This window comes from Entelurus aequoreus, linkage group LG09, assembly GCF_033978785.1.
Source record: "Entelurus aequoreus isolate RoL-2023_Sb linkage group LG09, RoL_Eaeq_v1.1, whole genome shotgun sequence".
Lineage (NCBI taxonomy): Eukaryota > Metazoa > Chordata > Actinopteri > Syngnathiformes > Syngnathidae > Entelurus > Entelurus aequoreus.
In genome coordinates this window covers 49,593,423-49,618,422 of record NC_084739.1, presented here as the reverse complement: position 1 = coordinate 49,618,422, position 25,000 = coordinate 49,593,423, and the positions used below count along the sequence as shown (strand labels likewise).

At 40.5% G+C, this 25,000-nt stretch overlaps 2 protein-coding genes across 8 annotated transcripts in view; one reads left to right on the top strand and one right to left on the bottom strand.

Annotated features, from left to right (window-relative positions):
- vrk2 (VRK serine/threonine kinase 2) overlaps nt 1-24,455 on the top strand; it is a 97,133-nt gene extending 72,678 nt beyond the window's left edge. For 6 of the 7 annotated variants that reach the window (XM_062058882.1, XM_062058880.1, XM_062058879.1 and 3 more), the window contains 4 exons: nt 9,556-9,725; nt 15,286-15,420; nt 23,481-23,645; nt 23,823-24,455. In XM_062058882.1, coding sequence (XP_061914866.1) covers nt 9,556-9,725; nt 15,286-15,420; nt 23,481-23,645; nt 23,823-24,119 — 767 coding nt within the window. In that variant the 3' untranslated portion in view covers nt 24,120-24,455. Of the gene's footprint in view, nt 1-9,555; nt 9,726-15,285; nt 15,421-23,480; nt 23,652-23,822 lie in introns of those variants that run through there. The other variant, XM_062058884.1, reaches the window with a different exon arrangement.
- fancl (FA complementation group L) overlaps nt 23,744-25,000 on the bottom strand; it is a 123,645-nt gene continuing 122,388 nt past the window's right edge. Inside the window, exons 13-14 of the mRNA XM_062058887.1 lie at nt 24,666-24,737; nt 23,744-24,299 (exon numbers count right to left, since the gene is read on the bottom strand). Coding sequence (XP_061914871.1) covers nt 24,264-24,299; nt 24,666-24,737 — 108 coding nt within the window. The 3' untranslated portion in view covers nt 23,744-24,263. The remainder of the gene's footprint in view (nt 24,300-24,665; nt 24,738-25,000) is intronic.

Here is a 25,000-nt window from a genome sequence, read left to right as displayed (position 1 = left end):
TTATTATATAAACTATCAGAGACAGCTTCAGGAAACTCTTCATTTAACATAATGTCCTTTTTTGCTACTTCAACACAGGTTAATCAACACAGAAAAGGGTAAAGTGAAATAACTTAGTTGTTAACTGTAGGTCAATAATGCTTGTCTTTCTCTCAGACAGACAGGGCTTTGCTGTCCGTAACACACACACACACACACACACACACACACACACACACACACACACAACGTTGCACAGTGAGCTAACGTTACGCTAAAAGCTAATTAGCCTTCACCTGAAGGACTGCGAGCGAGCTGAGCTGCCGCTTATGTTTTTGGAACGTCAACGGGCTCATAGTGATGTTACTAGTAGTTGACTTGGAAGTGTTTATTATAATTTGGGGAGAGTCCGCTGCCTTATGCTTACCTTTCTGCTCACTCCACCGAAGGAGCACTGACCATTGACATCTTATAAGTAGACGCAGCATCGACCGCTACTGGCGCTGACGAGACGCAGGGCTGCCATCTTGGAGTGGTGATCCGCTCCACTCAGTGCAATTAATTTGGCAGGAGCAATGAACTGTCAGCGCATTTAATTCATTTTACCTCACTGAATACCACTGATTTTCATGCGCTTTTTTGTCATACGCGTAGCTATGATAAAGGACACTTGTTTTGGCGTGTTTTATTATTCATAGTTTGCTTAACAGTAATAGAATATTCTTATATGCCAGGGGTGCTCACACTTTTTCTGCAGGCGAGCTACTTTCAATTGATCAAGTCGTGGGGATCTACCTCATTCATATATATAATTTATATTTACTTATTTATGAAATATATGTTTTGTTAAAAAGTTAAAGGTGTTTAATGATAATGCAAGCATGTTTAACACATATAGTTAATATTGTTAATAATTTAAAGGTGTTTAATGATAATACAAGAATGTTTAATACATATAGTTAATATTGTTAACATGTTAAAGGTGTTTAAAGATAATGCAAGCATGTTTAACACATATACTTAATATTGTTAACAAGTTAAAGGTGTTTAATGATAATACAAGCATGTTTAAGACATATAGTTAATGTTATTAAAGGCCTACTGAAATGCATTTTTTTTTATTTAAACGGGGATAGCAGATCTATTCTATGTGTCATACTTGATCATTTTGCGATATTGCCATATTTTTGCTGAAAGGATTTAGTATAGAACAACGTCGATAAAGTTCGCAACTTTTGGTCTCTGATAAAAAAAACCCTTGCCCCTACCGGAAGTAGCGTGACGTTGTCAGTTGTTCACTCCCTCATATTTTCCTATTGTTTTCAACGCAGCTAGAGCGATTCGGACGATTACCCCATTAATTTGAGCGAGGATGAAAGATTCGTGGACGAGGAACGTTAGAGTGACGGACTAGAATGCAGTGAAATACATATTTTTTTTCGCTCTGACCGTAACTTAGGTACAAGCTGACTCATTGGATTCCACACTTTCTCCTTTTTCTATTGTGGATCACGGATTTGTATTTTAAACCACCTCGGATACTATATCCTCTTGAAAATGAGAGTCGAGAACGCGAAATGAACATTCAGTGCCTTTTATCTCCACGACAATACATCGGCGAAATGCTTTAGCTATGAGCTAACGTGATAGCATCGTGCTTTAACTGCATATAGAAACAAAAAAAATAAACCTTTGACTGGAAGGATAGATAGAAAATCAACAATACTATTAAACCGTGGTCATGTAAATACACGGTTAATGCTTTCCAGGCTGGCGAAGGTTAACAATGCTGTGCTAACGACGCCATTGAAGCTAACTTAGCAACCGGACCGCACAGAGCTATGCTAAAAACATTAGCTCTCCACCTACGCCAGCCAGCCCTCATCTGCTCATCAACACCGGTGCTCACCTGCGTTCCAGCGATCGGCGGAAGGACGAAGGACTTCACCCGATGCGTTTGGCGGCCCGGAGACATAGGAAGTCAAGGTGAGGTCGCCGGCTAGCGCGTCTGCTCTCCAACAAAGTCCTCCTGGTTGTGTTGCTGTAGTCCGCTGCTAATACACCGATCCCATCTACAACTGTCTTCTTTGCAGCCTTCATTGTTCATTAAACAAATTGCAAAAGATGTCCATAATACTGTGGAATTATGAAATGAAAACAGAGCTTTTTGTATAGGATTCTACGGGGTACCATAACTTCCGTTAAACTGACTTCGTCACGCGCATACGTCATCATACCGCGACGTTTCAGCCGGATATTTCCTGGGAAATTTTAAATGTCTCTTTATAAGTTAACCCGGCCGTATTGGCATGTGTTGCAATGTTAAGATTTCATCATTGATATATAAACTATCAGACTGCGTGGTCGGTAGTAGTGGGTTTCAGTAGGCCTTTAACAAGTTAAAGGTGTTTAAAGATAATACAAGCATGTTTAACACATATAGTTAATATTGTTAACAAGTTAAAGGTGTTTAATGATAATACATGCACGTTTAACACATAGATTCCTTTCTTTCATGAAGACACAAATATAAGTTGGTGTATTACCTTATTCTGATGACTTGCTTTGATAGGAATCAGACAGTGGTGCTGATAACGTCCGCATTTTCAAATGGAGGAGAAAAAAGTTCTCCTTTCTGTCCAATACCACATGAAAGTGGTTGGTTTTTGTCATCTTTTTTGTCTAGCTTCCGTACTCCTTTGTATACACTTTACAAGAAATACATTTGCGGCAAACTCCGTAGCTTGCTAGCTTGTGCACGCCAGCTTTCTGAGACTCTTAGCGCAGGCAGGATGAAGCAGAACTTTTATTGTGAAGGCAGGAACTGTGCAGTCGGTCTTTGGAGTTTTGACAACAGGTACGGCGCCAGAGTCTGTTGAAATAAAAAGTGTTTCTCGCCTTCCTGTCTGTAATTTTTTCTTAATAATGAGCTGGCAGCAGCCAGCGTCATCTCAGAAGACCCTCGGGTGCCGTGAATGTCAATCAAGTGACGAAAGTGACGTTATAGTGAAGATTTATGATCGCTCATTTTTAGGACTATTTTTTTAATGCCTGGCTGGCGAACGACTGACACAACCTCCGCGATCGACTGGTAGATCGCGATCGACGTAATGAGCACCCCTGTTATATGCTATAAGTGACCAGACGTCCGAGATCAAAACTGGGAATATAATCCCAGAGAAGGGGGAAAAAACGGTCCGCTATTTTTAAGTTAAAGAAACAATATGATTAGGTTATATAAACATGCGTATATTCTACATAAACAATGTATGAATACATTAGATATCTATATATCTTAGAGACCTATAGACTGTATCTCTGTTGCTGCAGCAGCAGAGTTTATTCTGTCTTGACACTTTGTATTGATATTTTGTATTACATTCTTCCCTTAAAATGATCATGTTTACAGTGATTGTTTTGTATGTATTTTTTATGTATGTCTCTTTGGATAAAAGTCCCACACTTTTCACGAAGGTGGGCTACAGAAAATTGGGTTGGAAAAGCTAGACTAAATTTAGACTTGTATAATACTGTATAGCCACTGTACATCTGATTGTCTAGTTAGCTAACATGTCTTCCCCCCCCTACACAATCTGGACTGTGGTCCTAACTTTTACCCCTGTTGGCTTTTACAATCTTTATCTTCATCATTTATTTAAACTTTATGTTATTTAATTATGACATTTTTAAATTTAATTAATTTCATTGACAAGCAATTCTATTATGGTCATACTCTTGTTTGCTAGCAGCTACGATTTCAGTACTATTGAAGATCTTTGCTCCTTCTCAACTCTGTGGTAATATTCTTTTCACAAAATACAACCAATAGTACGTTAATGTTAAATCTTACTTGTGAAAAGTAATCCCCCGATTCCTATTTTCAACAGTCCGCTCATTTGAGCAGGAAAACGCTGAACACAAGCCCGGCATCTTTGTTTTCTACCTGTCAACTGTCAGTTTAGGCTGCTCGCCGGCTCCTCATTACCACTTCAAGATGGTGGCCGAATTATTTCGCGTCACAGCAGCCAATGCTGCGTCTACTTATAAGATGTCTATGGCGCTGACTCCATGCGCTCTGAATACGCACTGCTGATTGGCTGTTACCGCTGTGCGTGTAACCAATCAGATGGTTCTGTGGGTGGGACAATGCTGGGTGCTGCAGAGACGTACTGACAGAGGCAGAGGAAGAACTAAGCGGAGCAGCTTGTTAAGACTTTAGTTTAGACGGTGGCGGTTTGGGGTGGCGGGCGGTGCTGGAGCCTATCCCAGCTGCACGTGGGCTTAAGGCAGGGCAATACATATTCACATATACTTAAATATACATATTCACATCTATATATACTGTATATGCATATTCACATATACTTAAATATACATATTCACATCTATATATACTGTATATGCATATTCACATCTATATATACTGTATATGCATATTCACATACATATACATATTCACATATACATCAGTATAATGGTAATTTTTATTTTATTTTATTTTTTGTCATAAAAAAATACAATCATGTGTGCTTACGGACTGTATCCCTGCAGACTGTATTGATCTATATTGATACATAATGTAGGAACCAGAAATATTAAGAACAGATATAAACAACCCTTTTGTGCAAATGAGTGTGAATGAGTGTAAATGGGGGAGGGAGGTGTTTTGGGTTGGTGCACTAATTGTAAGTGTAGCTTGTGTTTTTTATGTTGATTTAAAAATAATAATAATAATAATAATAATTTATTTTTTAATTTCTTGTGCGGCCCAGTACCAATCGATCCACGGACCGGTACCAGGCCGCGGGCCGGTGGTTGGGGACCACTGGTGTAGACCACAAGAAAGTGTTTTAGATGTAGAAAAAAAAATCATAATATGACCTCTTTAATGCGCCTTATAATCTGGTGGGCCCTTTGTAAGAAAAAAGACCCGAATAGATCCGCTCATTGGCAGTGCGCCTCATAGTCTGGTGCGCCCTATTGTCATAAAATACAGTATACACACTTTTCTCGTTTTGCCTGCAGTGAAATGTGCACATTTTAGTCCTCCCACATCATCCATAAATGGTCAATGCTAAATAGTGATGACTTAAGACCCCATGTAGGACTGTCAATGAAGGAAGACAAAGAAGGCAACGCTAAACAATAATAATAATATCAATAACTGATTTTATCTAACGCCTTATTTAACACTACAAGCGTTTTACAGTGATACCCATCATTCATTCACACCACAGTCACATACTATGGTGGTGGTAAGCTACATTTGTAGACACAACCGCCCTGGGGTAGGCTGACGGAAGCGTGGCTGCCAATTTGTTCATGCACCAGTGTGGGTAAATCTGGGAGCAAGGTGGGTGAAACGTCTTGCCCAAGGACACAACAGCAGTGACTGGGATGGAGGAACTTGTAAAAAGGCGGCATTTGCACATTGTTTCTTATTCCATCGATCACCGTAACTCACTTTTTATTAAAATTAACAATTGGAATAGCAATATTTGACCAATCAAGCTAAAAGTGTCATCGCCACTGTGACTAAGATTAAGAAAAACATATGTCCACGTCTTGCCAAGTCTTTGCCCAACTTACTTATAATTGTATTATTTAAATATGTTTATTTTGTCAAGTAATATCAAAGCAGCCATTCTGTTGCGTGACACAAGTAGTCTCCATGATTTAAAGCTTTTGTGGGTGATTAGCACGCATCCAAGATGATTTCAATATATCGTTGACACACTTAGTTTTTTGTTCAGTTTATATCTATGTGATATTAACAATAATAATATAAGATAACATAATGGCTGTGTATAAACAGCATAGCAGTGTGAGAGCTAAACATTCGAGTGCTTTATAAACACTCAAAAGTTTAAATGTAGTAAAATGACAATCCTAGACTGGGTAACAGGGAGATTATTTTTAAGTCTGTATTTAGAGACAATTATGGTTATATAATTAAAGATCTAAGAGCTACACTTTTAATTAAAGTCCTGAGTGATGTATGATGTTGGATGGCATGATAATTGTACAATTTGAATTATCGCCTTGACATGTTTTACTATACGATTATTAAAAAAAACCCATCAGATTTTATTTAAAGATCTGCATTTGCTGGTTTACCGTAAAGCAACGTATTAAAAATACTGATCTACTATCTATACACAAACGCAGAAGACAGGAACTCCTAACCCTGCCCAGATTTTTGTTTTTATAAAGTCAAAGGTGTGAAACATTGTTGCCGTTAAGACAATTGTGGAAGATAGCCTCTTCACAGAGAACGAGGGACATGCAGTTTGCTTTAGAATGATCAGGATCCCTGTGTTTGGATAAACATAGTCTGAAGGTGCTCTGATTGTAAGGGGACTGATGTCTCCCTTGATTCCTGTGAAGACGTACTGCAGGGTGATCATCTCCATGTAGCTCCTCAAAAAGTGAGAAGTGCCATGCATAATGTCATGTTGTTAAGGGCCGACTTGTCCTCTGTTGACAAAGCCCAGCTGCCTGCCACTGATAAGAGTCATTGTATGTATCAAACTGAGTGTGTGAGTCAGAGATACACGCTTTAATGTACGATGTGCAATACACAACTGACCTGACACAATGAGGCTGACTGTATGACACCTATGTACATGCTCACGATCCTTGCAATTCATTTTAAGAGGATACAAATTGTCTGGACAGAGCCCTCTGGTGAACTGAATACTCTTCAAACGACTGATTGGGGTCATCACATCAATACTTAAAGCTATGAATGTAAATAAATGGCTGTACTAAATCAGCAAAGACTTTAAATGTTGTTTATACCTTCTTTTCTATCCATCCATCCATCCATCCATTTTCTTCCGAGGTCGGGTCGCGGGGGCAGCATCCTAAGCAGAGAAGCCCAGACTTCCTTCTCCCCAGCCACTTCGTCCAGCTCCTCCCGGGGGATCCCGAGGCATTCCCAGGCCAGCCGGGAGACATAGTCTTCCCAACGTGTCCTGGGTCTTCCCCTTGGCCTCCTGCCGGTCGGACGTGCCCTAAACACCTCTCTAGGGAGGCGTTCGGGTGGCATCCTGAGCAGATGCCTGAACCACCTCATCTGGCTCCTCTCGATGTGGAGGAGCAGCAGCTTTACTTTGAGTTCCTCCCGGATGACAGAGCTTTTCACCCTATCTCCAAGGGAGAGACCCAACACCCGTCGGAGGAAACTCATTTCGGCCGCTAGTACCCGTGAGCTTGTCCTTTCGGTCATAACCCAAAGCTCATGACCATAGGTGAGGATGGGAACGTAGATCGACCGGTAAATTGAGAGCTTTGCCTTCCGGCTCAGCTCTTTCTTCACCACAACGGATCGATACAGCGTCCGCATTACTGAAGACGCCGCACCGATCCGCCTGTCGATCTCACGATCCACTCTTCCCCCACTCGTGAGCAAGACTCCTAGCAATTAATACATTTCTTAAATATCAATTTATCATGCCCATCCCAAATAAAACATTTTAAAACATACATATTTAGGGAGCTGAGCTGCTACCTTATCGTGGTAGAGGAGTTTGCGTCTCCCAATGATCCTAGGAGATACATTGTCCATGGGCTTCTGTGCCTCCTGGTAGGGTCTCCCAAGACAAACGGGTCCTTGGTGAGGGACCAGACAAAGAGCAGCTTGAAGACCTCTATGGAAAGTCAGGTTCAAGGACTCAGATTTCCCTCACCCGGACCCCCCACTGCAGCCAGGCCCCAGAGGTGGGGCTTGATGGCAAGCACCTGGTGGCCGGGCCTATCCCCATGGGGCTGAAAAAGGTAACGTGAGTCCCCCCTTCAATGAGCTCACCACTCATGGGAGGGGGCATAGAGGTCGGGTGCAGTGTGAGCTGGGCGGCAGTCGAAGGCAGTGCCCTTGGCAGTGCCCTTGGCAGTCCAATCCTCGACTACAGAAGCGAGCTCTTGGGACGTGGAACGTCACCTCACCGGAGGAAGGAGTCTGAGCTGGTGCGTGAGGTGGAGAAGTTCCAGCTGTATATAGTCGGACTCGCTTTGATGCACAGCAAGGGCTCTGGAACCTGTCTTCTCGAGAGGGGATGCGCCCTCTTCTACTCTGGCGTTGCAAGCAGTGAGAGGCGACGAGCTGGGGTGGCAATACTTGTTGCTCCTCAACTCAAAGCGGTGCACTGTTAACACCGTATATCGTGGGAATAGTGTGCTGCTGACCTTGACTCAGGACGTTGTGGATTGGTGGAGGGAATACTTTGAAGACCTCCTCACGTCTTCCTAAAAGGAAGCAGTGCCTGGGGTATCTGTGGTGGGCCATCCTATTTCTGGGGCAGAGGTTGCCGAGGTAGTTAAAAAACTCCTCGGTGACAGGTCACCGGGGGTGGATGATATCCGGCTGGAGATACTCAAGGCTCTGGATGCTATGGGGCTGTCTTGGTTGACGAGACTCTGCAGCATTGTGTGGACATTGGGGACGGTGCCTCTGAATTTGCAGACTAGTGTGGTGGTTCCTCTCTTTAAGAAGGAACCGAAGGGTGTGTTCCAACTATCGTGGGATCACAATCCTCAGCCTTCCCGGTAAGGTCTATTCAGGTGTACTGGAGAAGAGGCTAGCAATTGGGTCCGTTTGACTCAAGCCTCGGCAACATCATTTGGGGAAACACACGCTCATGACAGCACTGAGGCGAGTTGCAATTTACGTGATTCCATCAAATCAACAATGCCAGAGACATGGATGCACTTGAAAATGATGGAGAAGAATTTTCTGCCAAAATACAAACTCTGTGTAGATATGTTCCTAGTTGAAAAAAAAATATTTAAAAAAACTGCCAAAAATATGAATTTGTTATATGAGCTTCCCAGTCGAATACTTTGCTCAAGAAGCACTGTCACAACAAGTAGACAAAACCTTCTGTTAGCAGGCTGGTGTCCCTTACTTAACATTTTAGGGGAACAAGAGCCTTCTAAAATTGTTGAGCTAAAAAAACAATAATTTTAAAGGCAAATTATTTTCAAATTGCCGCTGATGTTTAAATGTCCTCTTAAATCAGGGACTTTATTTAATATTTGTTTGAATGAAGATTATACGTCACTATTCTTACATTATTTTCGAGGCTTTTTACAATTTTAATCTGCATCTATTTATACATGAAACTTTAAAATATCCAGAAATCTGCTCATATATATTATTTGTTTCAACAAAACAACTTGACACGCATATTTGGGTTTGACTTTGTCTAAATTCTATTTCTGAAAAAAATATTGGAAGTTTTGGTCCATATTGCCCAGCCCTACACTAGTTATCCAGTGCTGGTCCCAAGCTTAGATAAATGGGGAAACTAAGCCAAACATGTGATTGACATAGGAAATGCAATAAGACAAAAAAAACGAAAAATATATTTCTTCATATTCAGTATTCATATTATTGTAGTAAGCTGATGGCAGTAAATTTGAGGTACAGAACAGTACATAAAAAACACTTAGTTTATCGCAAAACCTTAGATTTATTATTCCTTCTTTATTTTGTTTACTAAAGCCTGTTGCACAAGTTAACTTTTTGGAACACCATTAAGACGTTTGACACTACTCTTCTTGTTCTGTCTTCAGCTGAGGTGGCCGCCTTGCTCCAATATGTTAAATCTCTGCGTTACCAAGACCGACCTGACTATCAACGTCTGAGGAAAATGTTGTCTACTGAAGCCAAGGAAAAACTGGATTTTTCTATACCTCAAGGACCTGGAGGGTCTAAGGTTCCTGATCATCCCATCAGGGGCAAGGTGAAGACATTTGTATGTTTAGTTTTGATGGATTGATTGAAACTTTTATTAGTAGATTGCACAGTACAGTACATATTCCGTACAATTGACCACTAAATGGTAGCACCCCAATAAGTTTTTCAACTTGTTTAAGTCGAGGTCCACGTTAATCAATTCATGGTAGTTAAATATACTGCAATGCGCATTGATATTGTAGGGCCATATCAATTCATGTAGTAAGGTGGTTTACACTCACTGGAAATAGAAAACATTTGGCATAAGAATCATTTTATTTCACGAGTTATTTTAAGACAAATGGAGGAGGACTATAGTTTTATCTGATTTTAACAAGTCACCCAGATCTCTGTCTTTCAGACACAACTGGTATCACACACACCTGTAATAGCTGGTTAGTTTAATTTGGTTTCATACATAAAGTTGTTGTCTGAAGAACAGTGAAATAGTGAACTGACTGATTTCTAATAATACTGCCAAAGGGACACATGTAAAGACTGAACAGTACCTGTCCAATCACGGCTCCCTGTGTGATTCTTGGCTAATTTCTACATGCACAATGTCCCTATTACCAATACAGTGGAACCTCGATTCACAAACTTATTGGTTCTTGAGCATAGTTCATAAATGGAAAAGTTTGTATAGGGAAGCAGAGTTCCCTATAAGAAACAATTTCTATATGAATAATGGGTTGCAGCCTCGACAATAGTCCCTGTTTTAGAGAAGGTTTGTACACTTTGAACACAATATACCTGTATATAAAGTGCTATACAGCACTGTATGTCAAACAAACATAACAAGGAGTGATGGATCAACTTAATGTATAAAAATACGCAGTACTGCGCTGTATGCCGTGCCCTACCAACACACGCACACACAGAAGCCATTTCAACAACCAAATTGCTACAATAATAAAACATTTACAAAAGTATTATTCACCCGCATCGACAAGGAGCTGATTAAAAGGAGCAGACAGACATAGGGAAAGAGAAAAACAGAAATTTGGGTGCTGGAGCTGGATGACACATACTTTAAAAAGCATTGGGTTAAGAAAATTTGGCCGGGAGTTGGGCTATATATATATATATGTATATATATATATATATATATGTATGTATATATATATATATATATATATATATATATATATATATATATATATATATATATATATATATATATATATATACATATATACATATATATGTATATATATTAGGGTTGTACATCTCAGGACACAGGATACGATTCGATTAAAAAACGATACCCTTTTATTACAGACCGATTCGATTGGATTCGATTCCGAACGATACGATTCGATTTGACAGTTAATATTCAAGACTCCAAATCCCCAAGCATTGTGGCTTTATGGCACTGGCAAAAAAAACAGAACAACAAAATCACATGTCAATGTATTTATTTTTAGACATGGACCAAAAAAAGTCTGGCTGAATTGTAGGATGGGAACTCCAGAGGTAAAAGTAGCACAGAATAGTAACAACAAAGTGCAATATTTCAGCCTAAGCATAGTTTTGAACACTAGAGTTAGGTAACAAAAATTCAATATTTCAACCTGAGCATATAGTGTTTTGAACACTGGAGGTAGGTAACAATGAACACTAGAGGTAGGTAACAAAGGTGCAACATTACAATGTAAACAAGTTACACACCTATAGCACATCTCAAAATGTGAGATTGCTTGTTGGCACGGGGTTTTAACTCACCGTACTCTTGGCCGTGTTTCCTCTTTGCATGCAGGTCGAGATTTGTAGTGCTGCCAGTGTACGTCAACGATGCTCGACACAATTTACAAATAGCATGGCTTCTGTCGAGCTTCCCTTCCTTCTTATAAAACCCAAAAACTTTCCACACTTTGGATTTCTGTCTCCCCGATGCGTTGAAAATCTTTCTCGGTCCATTATCACCTTCGGTCAGACTGATGCTTTCGTTCTCCTCCACATTCATTTTCCGTGTTGTCTCTTGTTTATCACTCATGCTAATACCAGCTAGGCGGCTACCGGGTTTGGCGAGTAGCTTCAGCTCTCGCGTTGTTTTAGAGACGCTGACGCATATTGTAATCTAGCCAACCCATGCAAAGTCTCGCGATAACCGATCCATGACTCTATAACCGATTCAGCTAGGAATTCATGGATTATTCGCATTGATTGAGGAGTCTGCTACCGATGCAATCTAATCGCTCACTTGTTGAATCGTATACTCGGTCGAATCGGTTTATCGTTCAGAACCCTAATATATATATATATATATATATATATATATATATATATATATATATATATATATATATATATATATATATATATATATATATATATGTGTATATATCCATATTTATAGCAAATTAATGACTTGCAGTTAAGTATAACGTTTAAAAATTAGTTTGGATTACATTCTGAAACAGAATTGCATTTATGTATGAGTTATTTCCTTCAGCAAATTTTAAATACGCAAACGAGTAATAACCTGTGATTAATCCTGATTAATCACAGCACAAGAATGAGATTAATCTGATTAAAAATAATAATCACTTGATAACCTTAGTTTTTACATATATTAGCTGCACTAGACCATAACCCGCAGATAAATACCAGTGCAATATATTTATATATGTATATTTACATATCTTAATTGTTTACAAATGGTGCCTGTCTCGCGGCAGTAAAGTAGCTGATCTAACAAAACCGTTTAATCGCCATGGACCCACTAGCTGTGGAAGCTAGCTCTCCAGCTTAACAAACTAAATAACTCCACGGTGATGTATTGGTGAATTTACAAAACTGAAACAATAAAGAAAGAATGCCATTGTAAGTTAATAATACTAACACATAGACTTGCTGTGTTGGCATATTCGCCACTGCTAAAGATGCTAGCTTGATTACATTACGATTGCACGTACAAATATGCATGAAAACACTCCTACAGACATCACACAGGACGGTTTAGTAAATATGAATTGTTTTAGTTATATTGTTTAACTTACAAACATTGCTTGGATTGGAGAATGAAGAATCCTTTCGAGCAGAAACGTTATAGACGGATAGTAGACGAAACGGAATATCCTTTCCGGTTTCAAAGCACTAAACAGGAAGTACATTTTCAACCTGCACCACCTGCAGTGAGCGAACTCGTCCAAAAGATGGCGCTACAGCACAATCAATAACACACCTTTTCAGTATCTCTGCCAGTGTTTTATGAAAACTAAGTGTTGAATGCAAAACATTATGGCTGTTAGCGAAGAAAAAATTATAAATTCGTCGCACCATTTTATAAACCGCAGAGTTCAATGTGTAGGAAAAAAGTAGCGGCTTATAGTCTGGGAAATACGGTTTATATACTGTATATCAAACCAACATAACAAGGGGGTAATACCTCAACAATTTATTTTTTTAATCCAAACAACACAACATTACAGAAAGATTAAATGTCCACACACACACACACACACACACACACACACACACACACACACACACACACACACACACACACACACACACACACACACACACACACACACACACACACACACTAAAGTCTTGTTGGTGGACTCCAAAATGTTACACCATGTTACATCAATAAAAAACATAAAAGGAAAATAATTTTACCTGTGTGGCATTGTTGAACACTCTGGAAGTTTAGTTTAGAGATAAACGAGCAGTGGATTCTCAAAGGCAATCCTTCATCAGATGGTGTTCCGGTAGTGCCTTCTTCTTCGCTGTAATAAAGGTCTGTGGCCTCTTTTTCGGCCTCATCACAATTAAAGACTTGCTGCGGAACAAAGCCCCCTTTGCTGATAAAACCCTCAAACTAAACGGGCCGCAAGACTGAGGCTAACAAGCTTAAAAGCGAACTCAAAGCGGTTGTCTAGCAAACCAAGCTATTGGGCTTAGAAGTGACGTGGAAACGCATTGCATTGTGGGTCTTGCTGGACTCTGAATTGCTTATTTACATGGCTGAATACAAGACTCTGCTTAAGTTTTTTTTTAACAAGTTCAAAACATGGCGCGGACGTGCGGCATCATTAACTGCCACAATCGTGGTCATGATCTACTCAGTGGCCAAGTGGTTAGAGTGTCCGCCCTGAGATCGGTAGGTTGTGAGTTCAAACCCTGGCCGAGTCATACCAAAGACTATAAAAATGGGACCCATTACCTCCCTGCTTGGCACTCGGCATCAAGGGTTGGAATTGGGGGTTAAATCACCAAAAATGATTCCCGGGCGCGGCTCTGCTGCTGCCCACTGCTCCCCTCACTTCCCAGGGGGTGATCAAAGGGATGGGTCAAATGCAGAGGACACATTTCACTACACCTAGTGTGTGTGTGACAATCATTGGTACTTTAACTTGAACTTTAATGATCGTTTCAGGAAAGAAAGGATTTGGTCTCATTTCTAGCGTGACAGCAATACCGAAAGGAAGTTGGGTTATGGAGCTCATAAAGAGACGGCGAATAGTCTGGAAAGTAGCCGGGAGACGATTAAACCTGACTTTAAACCTCAATCATCTCCTTTTTCTCTATCCTCTTGTTGTTGGGCAGACTAACTCATACATTCACGTGCATCCTGCGCTGATGCAATTTCTAATACAAAGTAATGTATAGTTCTAACTTATATATGTCATTAAACTCCATATCGAAACGATAAAAACTACAACATGGCTGGCAGGGAGAAGACACAGTCGAAGTGGAGGCACGTAAAAAAGACATCTTAAAGAAGCGGTCAGAAAGCAGCTTAAAGATGGTTTCCAAAACATAGTCTATGCAAAGTTTTGACTAAAGAAACACCATTACATGTCATGTAGACCAGTGGTCCCCAACCACCGGGTCCGTGGACCGATTGGTACCGGGCCGCACAATAAAATAAAATAAAATATTTTTAATAAATCAACATAAAAAACACAATATATACATTATATATCAATATAGATCAATACAGTCTGCAAGAATACAGTCCGTAAGCACACATGATTGCATTTTTTATGACCATAAAAAAAAATAAAAAAAATACCATAACACCCCCACCCCCCCGGTCCGTGGGACAAATTTTCAAGCGTTGACCGGTCCGCAGTTACAAAAAGGTTGGGGACCACTGATGTAGACCACAAGGAAGTGTTTTCCACAAAACACATTTTAAGATATTCAACACTACAGCCGTCTGGCTAATCCCCCCGCGTAGGATTTGCCTCATATTTCACTTCTTGACCCTTTGGGCCCAGCAAGTAGCCTCTTGTTGGCTCCGCTTGAAAAAATGGATGACACATACTTTATGTCTCCAATTATTCCCCCAATTTCTTCTCCTCGCACTCATTTAGTTTCCAAGTTCAAGTGTTGGCCAGTTTGATCCCTCGTTAAACAGAAGTGGCTATTTATGGAAGGTTCAGTGAAGAGAGGAAATGTCAGCCGAGCCAAAGGCCTTTCTCGGATTCATTAGTCACAGGTGTCATCTGGTCAATTATTTTGTGCACTGTTGAAGCCGTTGAAAGAAAACAGCCATTTTGATCATAAAATGAAAACTAATAATTATTTTGTTGTTATGATCAATTTCATAGAGAGCGTCAAAAAGTAGAGGCCTCCCCGAAGTCAAGTCTCAAGCCAAAGAGCTGGAGGATGAGGACGATGCCATTGACGAGGAGATGAAGCTTAAGCAACTGCCAGCTTGCTACAGACAAACACCCCTTCCGCAGGTATGGTTGGGGATTTGGGTTTCATGATTTGATTTAATTTAATTAAAGCCCGTTCTACGAATATTAAGTTCAATAGTATTAAAAGACATCAGATATGTGGCCATTAATTTTTACTTTTGATTAAATTTCCCCTTGAGGATCTGCTAAAGGGCTTTTATTGCCCAAACTGTTCCTGAGTGGGCAGGGGACTGTGTTTGTCCAAAGACACATGGGGAGGCTGAGGGCGAGGTGTACCGAGCGAGAGGAAGGAGGCAGACACCTGCACAGGGACAGCCTGGTTCAGTATTTTAAACACATGCCATTTTACCCTATTTTCTGGACCATAAAGCTCCCCTGTTATAAGCCGCACACACTAAATTTTTGAAGAAAAAATATTTTTTCATATATTAGCCACACCGGACTATAAGCCGCAGATACAGTATATACGTTGTGAAATGACTTATTTACACAAAAAGATTTCAATTTTTTTTATTTACATAGCTTAAATGTTTTCAAATGGTGTCTGTGACACGGCAGTAAAACAGATTGTCATTGACTCATTAACTGCGGAAGCTAGCTGTCCAATCAGCTAAACAGACTCAATAACTCCACCGTGACGTCTTGGTGACTTTACTGAGGAATTTGTGAAACTGAAACAATACAAAAAATATGCCTGTAAGTTAAAGGCCTACTGAAATGAATTTTTTTTTATTTAAACGGGGATAGCAGATCCATTCTATGTGTCATACTTAATCATTTTGCGATATTGCCATATTGTTGCTGAAAGGATTTAGTTGAGAACAACGACGATAAAGTTCGCAACTTTTGGTCGCTGATAAAAAAAGCCTTGCCTGTACCGGAAGTAGCGTGACGTCACAGGTTGAAAGGCTCCTCACATCTGCACATTGTTTACACTAGCAGCGAGAGCGATTCAGACAGAGAAAGCGACGATTACCCCATTAATTTGAGCCAGGATGAAAGATTAGTGGATGAGGAACGTGAGAGTGAAGGACTAGAGTGCAGTTCAGGACGTATCTTTTTTCGCTCTGACCGTAACTTAGGTACAAGCTGGCTCATTGGATTCCACACTCTCTCCTTTTTCTATTGTGGATCACGGATTTGTATTTTAAACCACCTCGGATACTATATCCTCTTGAAAATGAGAGTCGAGAACGCGAAATGGACATTCACAGTGACTTTTATCTCCACGACAATACATCGGCGAAGCACTTTAGCTACGGAGCTAACGTGATAGCATTGTGCTTAAATGCAGATAGAAACAAAAGAAATAAACCCCTGACTGGAAGGATAGACAGAAAATCAACAACACGGTTAATGCTTTCCAGCCTGGCGAAGCTTAACAATGCTGTTGCTAACGACGCCATTGAAGCTAACTTAGCTACGGGACCTCACAGAGCTATGCTAAAAACATTAGCTATCCACCTACACTACCGTTCAAAAGTTTGGGGTCACCCAAACAATTTTGTGGAGTAGCCTTCATTTCTAAGAGCAAGAATAGACTGTCGAGTTTCAGATGAAAGTTATCTTTTTCTGGCCATTTTGAGCGTTTAATTGACCCCACAAATGTGATGCTCCAGAAACTCAATCTGCTCAAAGGAAGGTCAGTTGTGTAGCTTCTGTAACGAGCTAAACTGTTTTCAGATGTGTGAACATGATTGCACAAGGGTTTTCTAATCATCAATTAGCCTTCTGAGCCAATGAGCAAACACATTGTACCATTAGAACACTGGAGTGATAGTTGCTGGAAATGGGCCTCTATACACCTATGTAGATATTGCACCAAAAACCAGACATTTGCAGCTAGAATAGTCATTTACCACATTAGCAATGTATAGAGTGTATTTCTTTAAAGTTAAGACTAGTTTAAAGTTATCTTCATTGAAAAGTACAGTGCTTTTCCTTAAAAAATAAAGACATTTCAATGTGACCCCAAACTTTTGAACGGTAGTGTACGCCAATCAGCCCTCATCTGCTCATCAACACCCGTGCTCACCTGCGTTCCAGCAATCGACGGAGCGACGAAGGACTTCACCCGATCATCGATGCGGTCGGCGGCTAGCATCGGATAGCGCGTCTGCTATCCAAGTCAAAGTCCTCCTGGTTGTGTTGCTGCAGCCAGCCGCTAATACACCGATCCCACCTACAGCTTTCTTCTTTACAGTCTCCATTGTTCATTAAACAAATTGCAAAAGATTCACCAACACAGATGTCCAGAATACCGTGGAATTTTGCGATGAAAACCAAGCTTTTTGTATTGGATACAATGGTGTGCGAATACTTCCGTTTCAATCATTGACGTCACACGCAAACGTCATCATACATAGACGTTTTCAACCGGAAGTTTCCCGGGAAATTTAAAATTGCACTTTATAAGTTAACCCGGCCGTATTGGCATGTGTTGCAATGTTAAGATTTCATCATTGATATATAAACTATCAGACTGCGTGGTCGGTAGTAGTGGGTTTCAGTATGCCTTTAATAATACTAACACAGACACTTGTAAACGTGTTAGCATATTAACTAATGCTAACAACGCTCGCGTGATTACTTTATGATAAGCATGTACAAATATGTATGAAAACACTCCTACAGACATCACACATGGGACGGTTTAGTACGTATGAATAGTTTTAGTCTAGAGCTGTCAACAATAACGCGTTAACAGATGTGATTAATAAAAAAAAATATTGCGTTACCATAATTGAATCAAAATTCCTCACACCATTTGTTATGGCCACACATAAACCCTGAAGTTTGCACCTATTGTTACACTGTGCAAAGGTGAGTGATGACAGAACAAACTTCAATGGCACTTCGGATAAAACTGAGATAATTTGTTAGCATTGCAGTGACAAACGTTGCCGTACAGCAAGTTTAAAATAGCATCTTTAAAGCAAAAGCACTTACAGGATTTCCACGGGGCATTAAAAAGCAATACATTAATCATACGAAAATGCTTTAAATGGCATTGAATTCGGTGTCCAGAGACATTTAAAAAATATACAATTGGAGGATTGCGCTGATATAGTAAGTCAATCATTGAGAGGTAAATGAAAATGAACTTAATAGCTTTGCAATCGTTGATAAATTGCTGCGTCTGTGTTTCTTTTCTTTGGCTGTGGCTTTCAAAATGCATAGAAAAGGTCTTGTAAGGTTTCAAGTGTGATAAGCGCTGCCTCCATAAGGCAAATGAAACGGTTCTGGGATCCCAAACTTTGCCATTCTTTGGTGACTTGTAGGTGTGTAGTCCTTACTGTGACATCTTGTCATGTTCATGAGGAAGCTGAGCTTGTTTTTTACACGACCGCCCTCAGCCATCTGCAGTAGTTCAGTTCAACACAAATGAGCTAACTTGGCTAACATTAGCAGGTCTGGTGACGCACATCACGTGACCTACGGTGGCCTAGAACGGACAACCAGGCACATCTCTCAATAGACACAACTCTTTATTCTGTGACATTCACACAGTAAATGAATTGGACAATTCGGCCCGCAGGTCATTTTTTAACAGCCCCACGGCACATTTTAAAAATACGATTGAAAAAAATTAAAAACATAAAAAGTGGTATATAAGAGCAAACAGCTGAAATGTAACAAGAAAATGTTGCAATGTTTACTCTAATAACACAAAGCTGCCATGCAGGCTGTTTCTTTCTTTAAAAAACAATAATGAATCAAAATCAATGTTAGTATGAATTATTGACCTATTCAAGGCTCCAATTAAGTCACATTAAATATTCCACTTTAAGGTATTTTTGTGGGGAAATGTTGCATATTTTGTGTTTGCCATATAAAAAACTGAGCTGATTTTTTTAAAATAAGGGCCTAAAACTAACAAACAAAAAACATAGACAACAATAAAACTTATAATTGACGGATAGATCTGGGGCCGTACTTATCAAGCTTCTTAGAGTGCCATTTTACACTTAAGTCCTGAGAATTTGCGAAATTTAGTCCTACTCTCAAACTTAAGAATAAAAGCTTTTTATCAACGTTCTTAAGTATAAGAATCACTCCTACTCTCCACGATATTTAAGAGACCTTCAGAGGTGTCTTAAGTGGTTAGGAGTTGCCAGCAGGGGATGGCACTGAGGCGAGAGAGACGTGCGCGAACGTTCAGGGAACGGAACAATGTTGTTGTTTTTTTGATGACGAGCAGCTGATCAAACGGTATCGTTTAGACAGAGCGGATATTATTTTTGTCACAGATTTAATACTTTTCGATTCCTTGTTGATTTCTGCATGTGTCTGCAGTGGGCTAGTATATATAGAGCCACCCACACCAGTTTCAAATTAGTTGCCTAATTAATGAATTGGAAAGAAAATGTAGATCGGTAGGTTGGAGTTCAAATCCCAGCCGAGTCATACCAAAGACTATAAAAATGGGACCCATAACCTCCCTGCTTGGCACTCAGCATCAAGGGTTGGAGTTGGGGGTTAAATCCCCAAAATGATTCCCGGGCGCGGCGCCGCTGCTGCCCACTGCTCCCCAAGGGGATGGGTCAAATGCAGAGGACACATTTCACCACATCTAAGTGTGTGTGTGACAATCATTGGTACTTTAATCTTTAATCTTATGACAGTAGCGTATGTGTGTGGCCGTGAGGTGAGTGACGTCAGTGAGTGTGTGGGCGAGAGAAGAGAGGGAGCGGTAGCGTGAGTGCCGGCGGGGACTAGTTTGTTTTGTATTATTTTGTAGTTTATTGTCAAAATATACACTCCCATTGTCCACTTAAATATTTCCAAGATATTTCTTTATTCTTAGACAACGGATTCCCTTCCGTGATTGGTCATTTCTATGGACACAGAAATGACGTCACCTAAAATTCCGTTTACGGCACATAGTAATGTCGTAATTCAGCTCTGAGTGTGACACTTAAGATTCAGTCCTACACTTCGCTGAAAGTGTGAGTAAGATGCTTGACAACTAACTTTTAAGTGCAGCTTTCAGCGAAGAATTTATTTACTCTTAAGTCAACTCTTAGCAGACTTCTTAGGAGTAATTCTAAGAAGCTTGATAAGTACGATAAGTGGATCTTGAGATTATTGTGTTAAAAGTAAACAGTAAAAAAAATGTTGAATTAATTTTTTAACACTTTAATGAGTAGGACCCTTTTGAATCCCCAATCATTTTAGAGTGATTTGTTTTTAAGTGTCATTGCTCAAAAAATAATAATGAATTAAAATCAATGGTGTTATGAGTTGTTGACCTTTTTAAGGCTCCAATTATTATATAATCTCAAATATTCCACTTAAAAATTGTATTGGGGGAAAATTTGCATATTTTGTTTTTTCCGTAAAAAACAGGGTTTTCTTTGACAAAAACAGCACACAACTTAAATCTTTAAAAACGTTATATTGACAGACAGACCTAATGTTGATCTAGAGATTTAAATAAAATAAAAAAATAATACTGAATAATGACACATTTTTAATATTTTTTTGACCAAAACCCTTTGGGGTCCCCGGGATCAAGCCTGAGTGGAGGCCTAAATGTATATTTTTTATACATACCTGTATATTCAATTGGTTTTTAAAATAAAAAATATCAAAATGGCCCTCGCTTGCTTTGATTTTTTTAGTGCGGGGCCCTCAGTGGAAAAATATGTACTTTGTTTGCTATAGAATTAAAAATACTTGAAAAATGTGCTCCTAATTCTTAGTATACTTACTTTTACCAAGTTTTAAGGGTTTTAACTGCAATGTTTTACTTGCAGTTAAGTAAAACATTTAAAAATGTGCTTTGATTACATTCTGACAACAAAAAATTGCATTTGTGTCCACATATTGGGGTATTTTAAATATGCAAGCGAGTAATAACATTTGATTAATCACAGCTCAAGAGCGTGAATAATCCGTTAAAAAAATCACTTCACAGCCCTATTTTAGACAGATTGTAACTTAACAAACGTTGCTTGGAGTGATAAATAAATAATCCTTACTAGTAGAAACGCTATGAATGGTCTTTTTAGTAATGCAATCTCCTTAGAAGTTTTCTCTGCTTGATGCATGCCAATGATTTGGCCTCTACCTTTGCTTCAAAAATTCCAAGTGGTGACGTGTTGACAAGAACAAGCACTGTCTTTTAACCCCTTCATTCTATTGTGGTACTTAGAAACTCAGGCTGTTCAATGCGAAAAATGTGAGGAAACCTAAAATCTCTTGCTTTGCCGTTACTAACTCTAAAAAGACAGAAAAGGGAGACCGAAGTCAGCAAGAAGTCAGATATCTGAGTATTTTCAAAGATGTTTACTTTACGGCTAGTTAACAAATCAAATTTTAACCACGGTCAAGATTTTGGCTGCCAATTAGATGATTGTCTGTGTGATATTAACATTTAAAAAGCTGCCTTCTCTGTATACCAAAACAAGTACTTTAACAACAGCCAGCCAACCACCAGCGAGTGCCTGGTGGCCGGGCTACGTGGACACACCATGTTAATCCGCCACATGGGCCCACCACCCGCGGTCGGAACCAGTGGGGTACGTTGCCACTTGGATGGCAGTGAAAGTGGAGGCTCCAGACGGACCGATTCGGGGCAGCAGAGGCTGACTTTTGGGACGTGGAACGTCTCTACGCTGGTGGGGAAGGAGCCTGAGAGGTGGAGCGCTACCGGTTGGATCTGGTGGGGCTTACCTCTACGCATAGCAAGGGCTCTGAAACCACTCTCCTGGACAAGGAATGGATCTTGTTCACTCCTGGAGTTGCTCAGGGTGTGAGGGCCCAGGCGGGTGTAGGGATACTCACGAGTCCCCGGCTGAGTGCCTGTACGTTGGAGTTCACCCCAGTGGACAAGAGGGTCGCCTCCCTTCGCCTTCGCCTCTGACTGTTGTTTGTGCGTACGCACTAAACAAGAGTTCAGAGTATTAAGCCTTCTTGGATACTTTGCATGGGGTCCTGTATTGGGCGCCATAGTCTTACTGGGGGACTTCAACGCGCACGTGGGCAATGACAGTGATACTTGGACTGGCGTGATTGGGAGGAACAATCTCCCTGATCTGAACCTGAGTGGTGGATTGTTATTGGACTTCTGTGCTCGTCATGGACTTGCGATAACAAACACCACGTTCAAGCATAAGGATGCTCATAGGTGTACTTGGTACCAGAGCACACTAGGCCAAAGATCAATGATCGATTTTGTAATTGTATCAGCTGATCTGACGCCATATGTTTTGGACACTCGGATGAAGAGAGGGGCCGAACTGTCAACTGATCACCATCTGGTGGCGAGTTGGGTTAGATAGCGGGAGAAACCTCTGGACAGACCTGGCAAACCCAAGCGTGTAGTGCGGGTAAACGGGGAATGTTTGGAGGAGTCCTCTGTCCGGAAGGACTTCAACTCCCACCTCTGGCGGGACTTCTCTGCCATCCCTGTGGAGGTTGGGGGCATTGAACAGGAATGGGCAATGTTCAAAGCCTCTATTGCTAAAGCTGCAGCTGTGAGTTGTGGCCAGAAGGTTTTAGGTGCCTCAAGGGGCGGTAACCCGGCGTAGTGGGGAGAGCGGCCGTGCCAGAAACCTGAGGGTTGCAGGTTCGCTCCCTGCCTCTTAGCATCCAAATCGCTGCCTTTGTGTCTTTGGGCAGGACACTTCACCCTTGCCCCCAGTGCCGCTCACACTGGTGAATGAATGATGGGTGGTGGTCGGAGGGGCCGTCGGCGCAAACTGGCAGTCACGCTTCCGTCAGTCTACCCCAGGGCAGCTGTGGCTATGAAAGTAGCTTACCACCACCAGGTGTGAATGAATGATGGGTTCTCACTTTTCTGTGAAGCGCTTTGAGTGTCTAGAAAAGCGCTATATAAATATAATCCATTATTGTGTGTGTGAATGGGTGAATGTGGAAATACTGTCAAAGCACTTTGAGTACCTTGAAGGTAGAAAAGCGCTATACAAGTATAACCCATTTATCATTTATTTATTTATTATTTTTATATGTATATATATGAATAAAATATATGTATTTAATAATGTTCTTGTTTTGCCTTTTCCCCCCCACAATGCTGCTTTCACCTCCACAATGCAAACAAGTGATCATTTAGGTTCAATGTTATCTTTTTATAGAAGACAGAGGGAGTCCAAGGATCATTGAGGCTCAGGCCTGCAGCTGTGAAGTCTTATAAAGAAGACGAGAGTTGGGATGATGATGACGACAAAGAGGAGGAGGCGAGAAGCAAGCCTATAGACGCTCGCTACTTGAGAGGCCCTCCAATAGGACATCCTAGAGAGGTGTGAGGTTGAGACAACTGCTTGCACGTGTTAGGCCCATTGCTTGTTCTTGATAGAAAAATATCTAAACAAAAATTGTATAACAAAGTATTGCGCTGCAAATGTTTGTTTATTTGAATGTTTTTCAACTAAGACTTGTTTCAAAAGAGCACATTCTTAAATTCTTCTCTTTAACAGAAAACACAATCCAGGAGCACAGATGAACTCCCAATGGGGAGCATGAAACAGGAAGTGGGCGAGTACCAAAGTGCAACACGTGAACGTGACAATTTCTCCCACACGACTGAAGGTGAAGACTGGGATGACCTGGATGAAGAAGTTCAGCAGCAGGATGGTGAAGTCTGGATGGACAACATAGACGATGACGAGTCTCAGCAGCTAGAAGAAGACCAACATCCTTCCTCTAACGTGATGTACTGCTCTGTGGTTGTGGCTGCTACTCTTCTCCTGGCTGCTGGAGCTTCTTTGATGTAACTTCAGAATCAGTCAGTATCCCAGCCCCCACTTCCAATCCCCTTTTCAACAAGAATAGGGATTTTTCTTTGTTCTTGTTTCTTTCTGCATCTTCTTGTGAGTGTAATTGTTTTTTAGTAGTTCATTGGTCCGCAAAGCAACTTGTCAGGATTTCTTAGCTGTCATTTTCACTGTAATGGGCTGGAATAGAAGGAAAGTTCTACTTATTAAATAGTTAAATGCTTTTTGAAGGATATGTTGCTACAATGTATTGAAGTGCACTCATTCATGACTACCTGAGCTATCAGATGGACTGGAAGGCATACATACGCACAAATAAACCATTTTTGACTTCGATTCAATGACACACAGCATTCACTGCAAATACTTTGAGTAGCTTCTCAAAAAATTTATGCAGCACCTTTTTTGCTGCCTGTCGCCTTTCAGGAAAGAGAAGGCCATGTGATGTATTGAACTATACTAATTAAGCATGTTGAATATCTATTGACTCGGCAGCAAAGAATTCATGAAGGCAGCTGCCAGTCAAAGGGTGAGGTGTAGGCGTACCTTGCTGCAGTAAGGACACTCTCCAAAAACCGTGCTAAAGCTCTGCCTGCTGGCAGGCAGCATACGCAGCCACTGAAAGGAAAAGAGAAAAGACTACTTTATCAAATTGTCACCTTGGACCCAGTGTCAAGTGGTAACACTTCTTTCAACGCACACCTCACTTAAAAATATCTATTCAAGTATTACCTTATGAAGTTGCAGATAAAACAAACTATGTTCAGGCTAATTTGTAGATGCCTAAACATGCCTTCTCCAACTAAGAATAAGACATGACTTTATTATGGGCGAAAGTCAACAAGGCCTTGATTGATCCACAACATTTAATGGTATCAAGG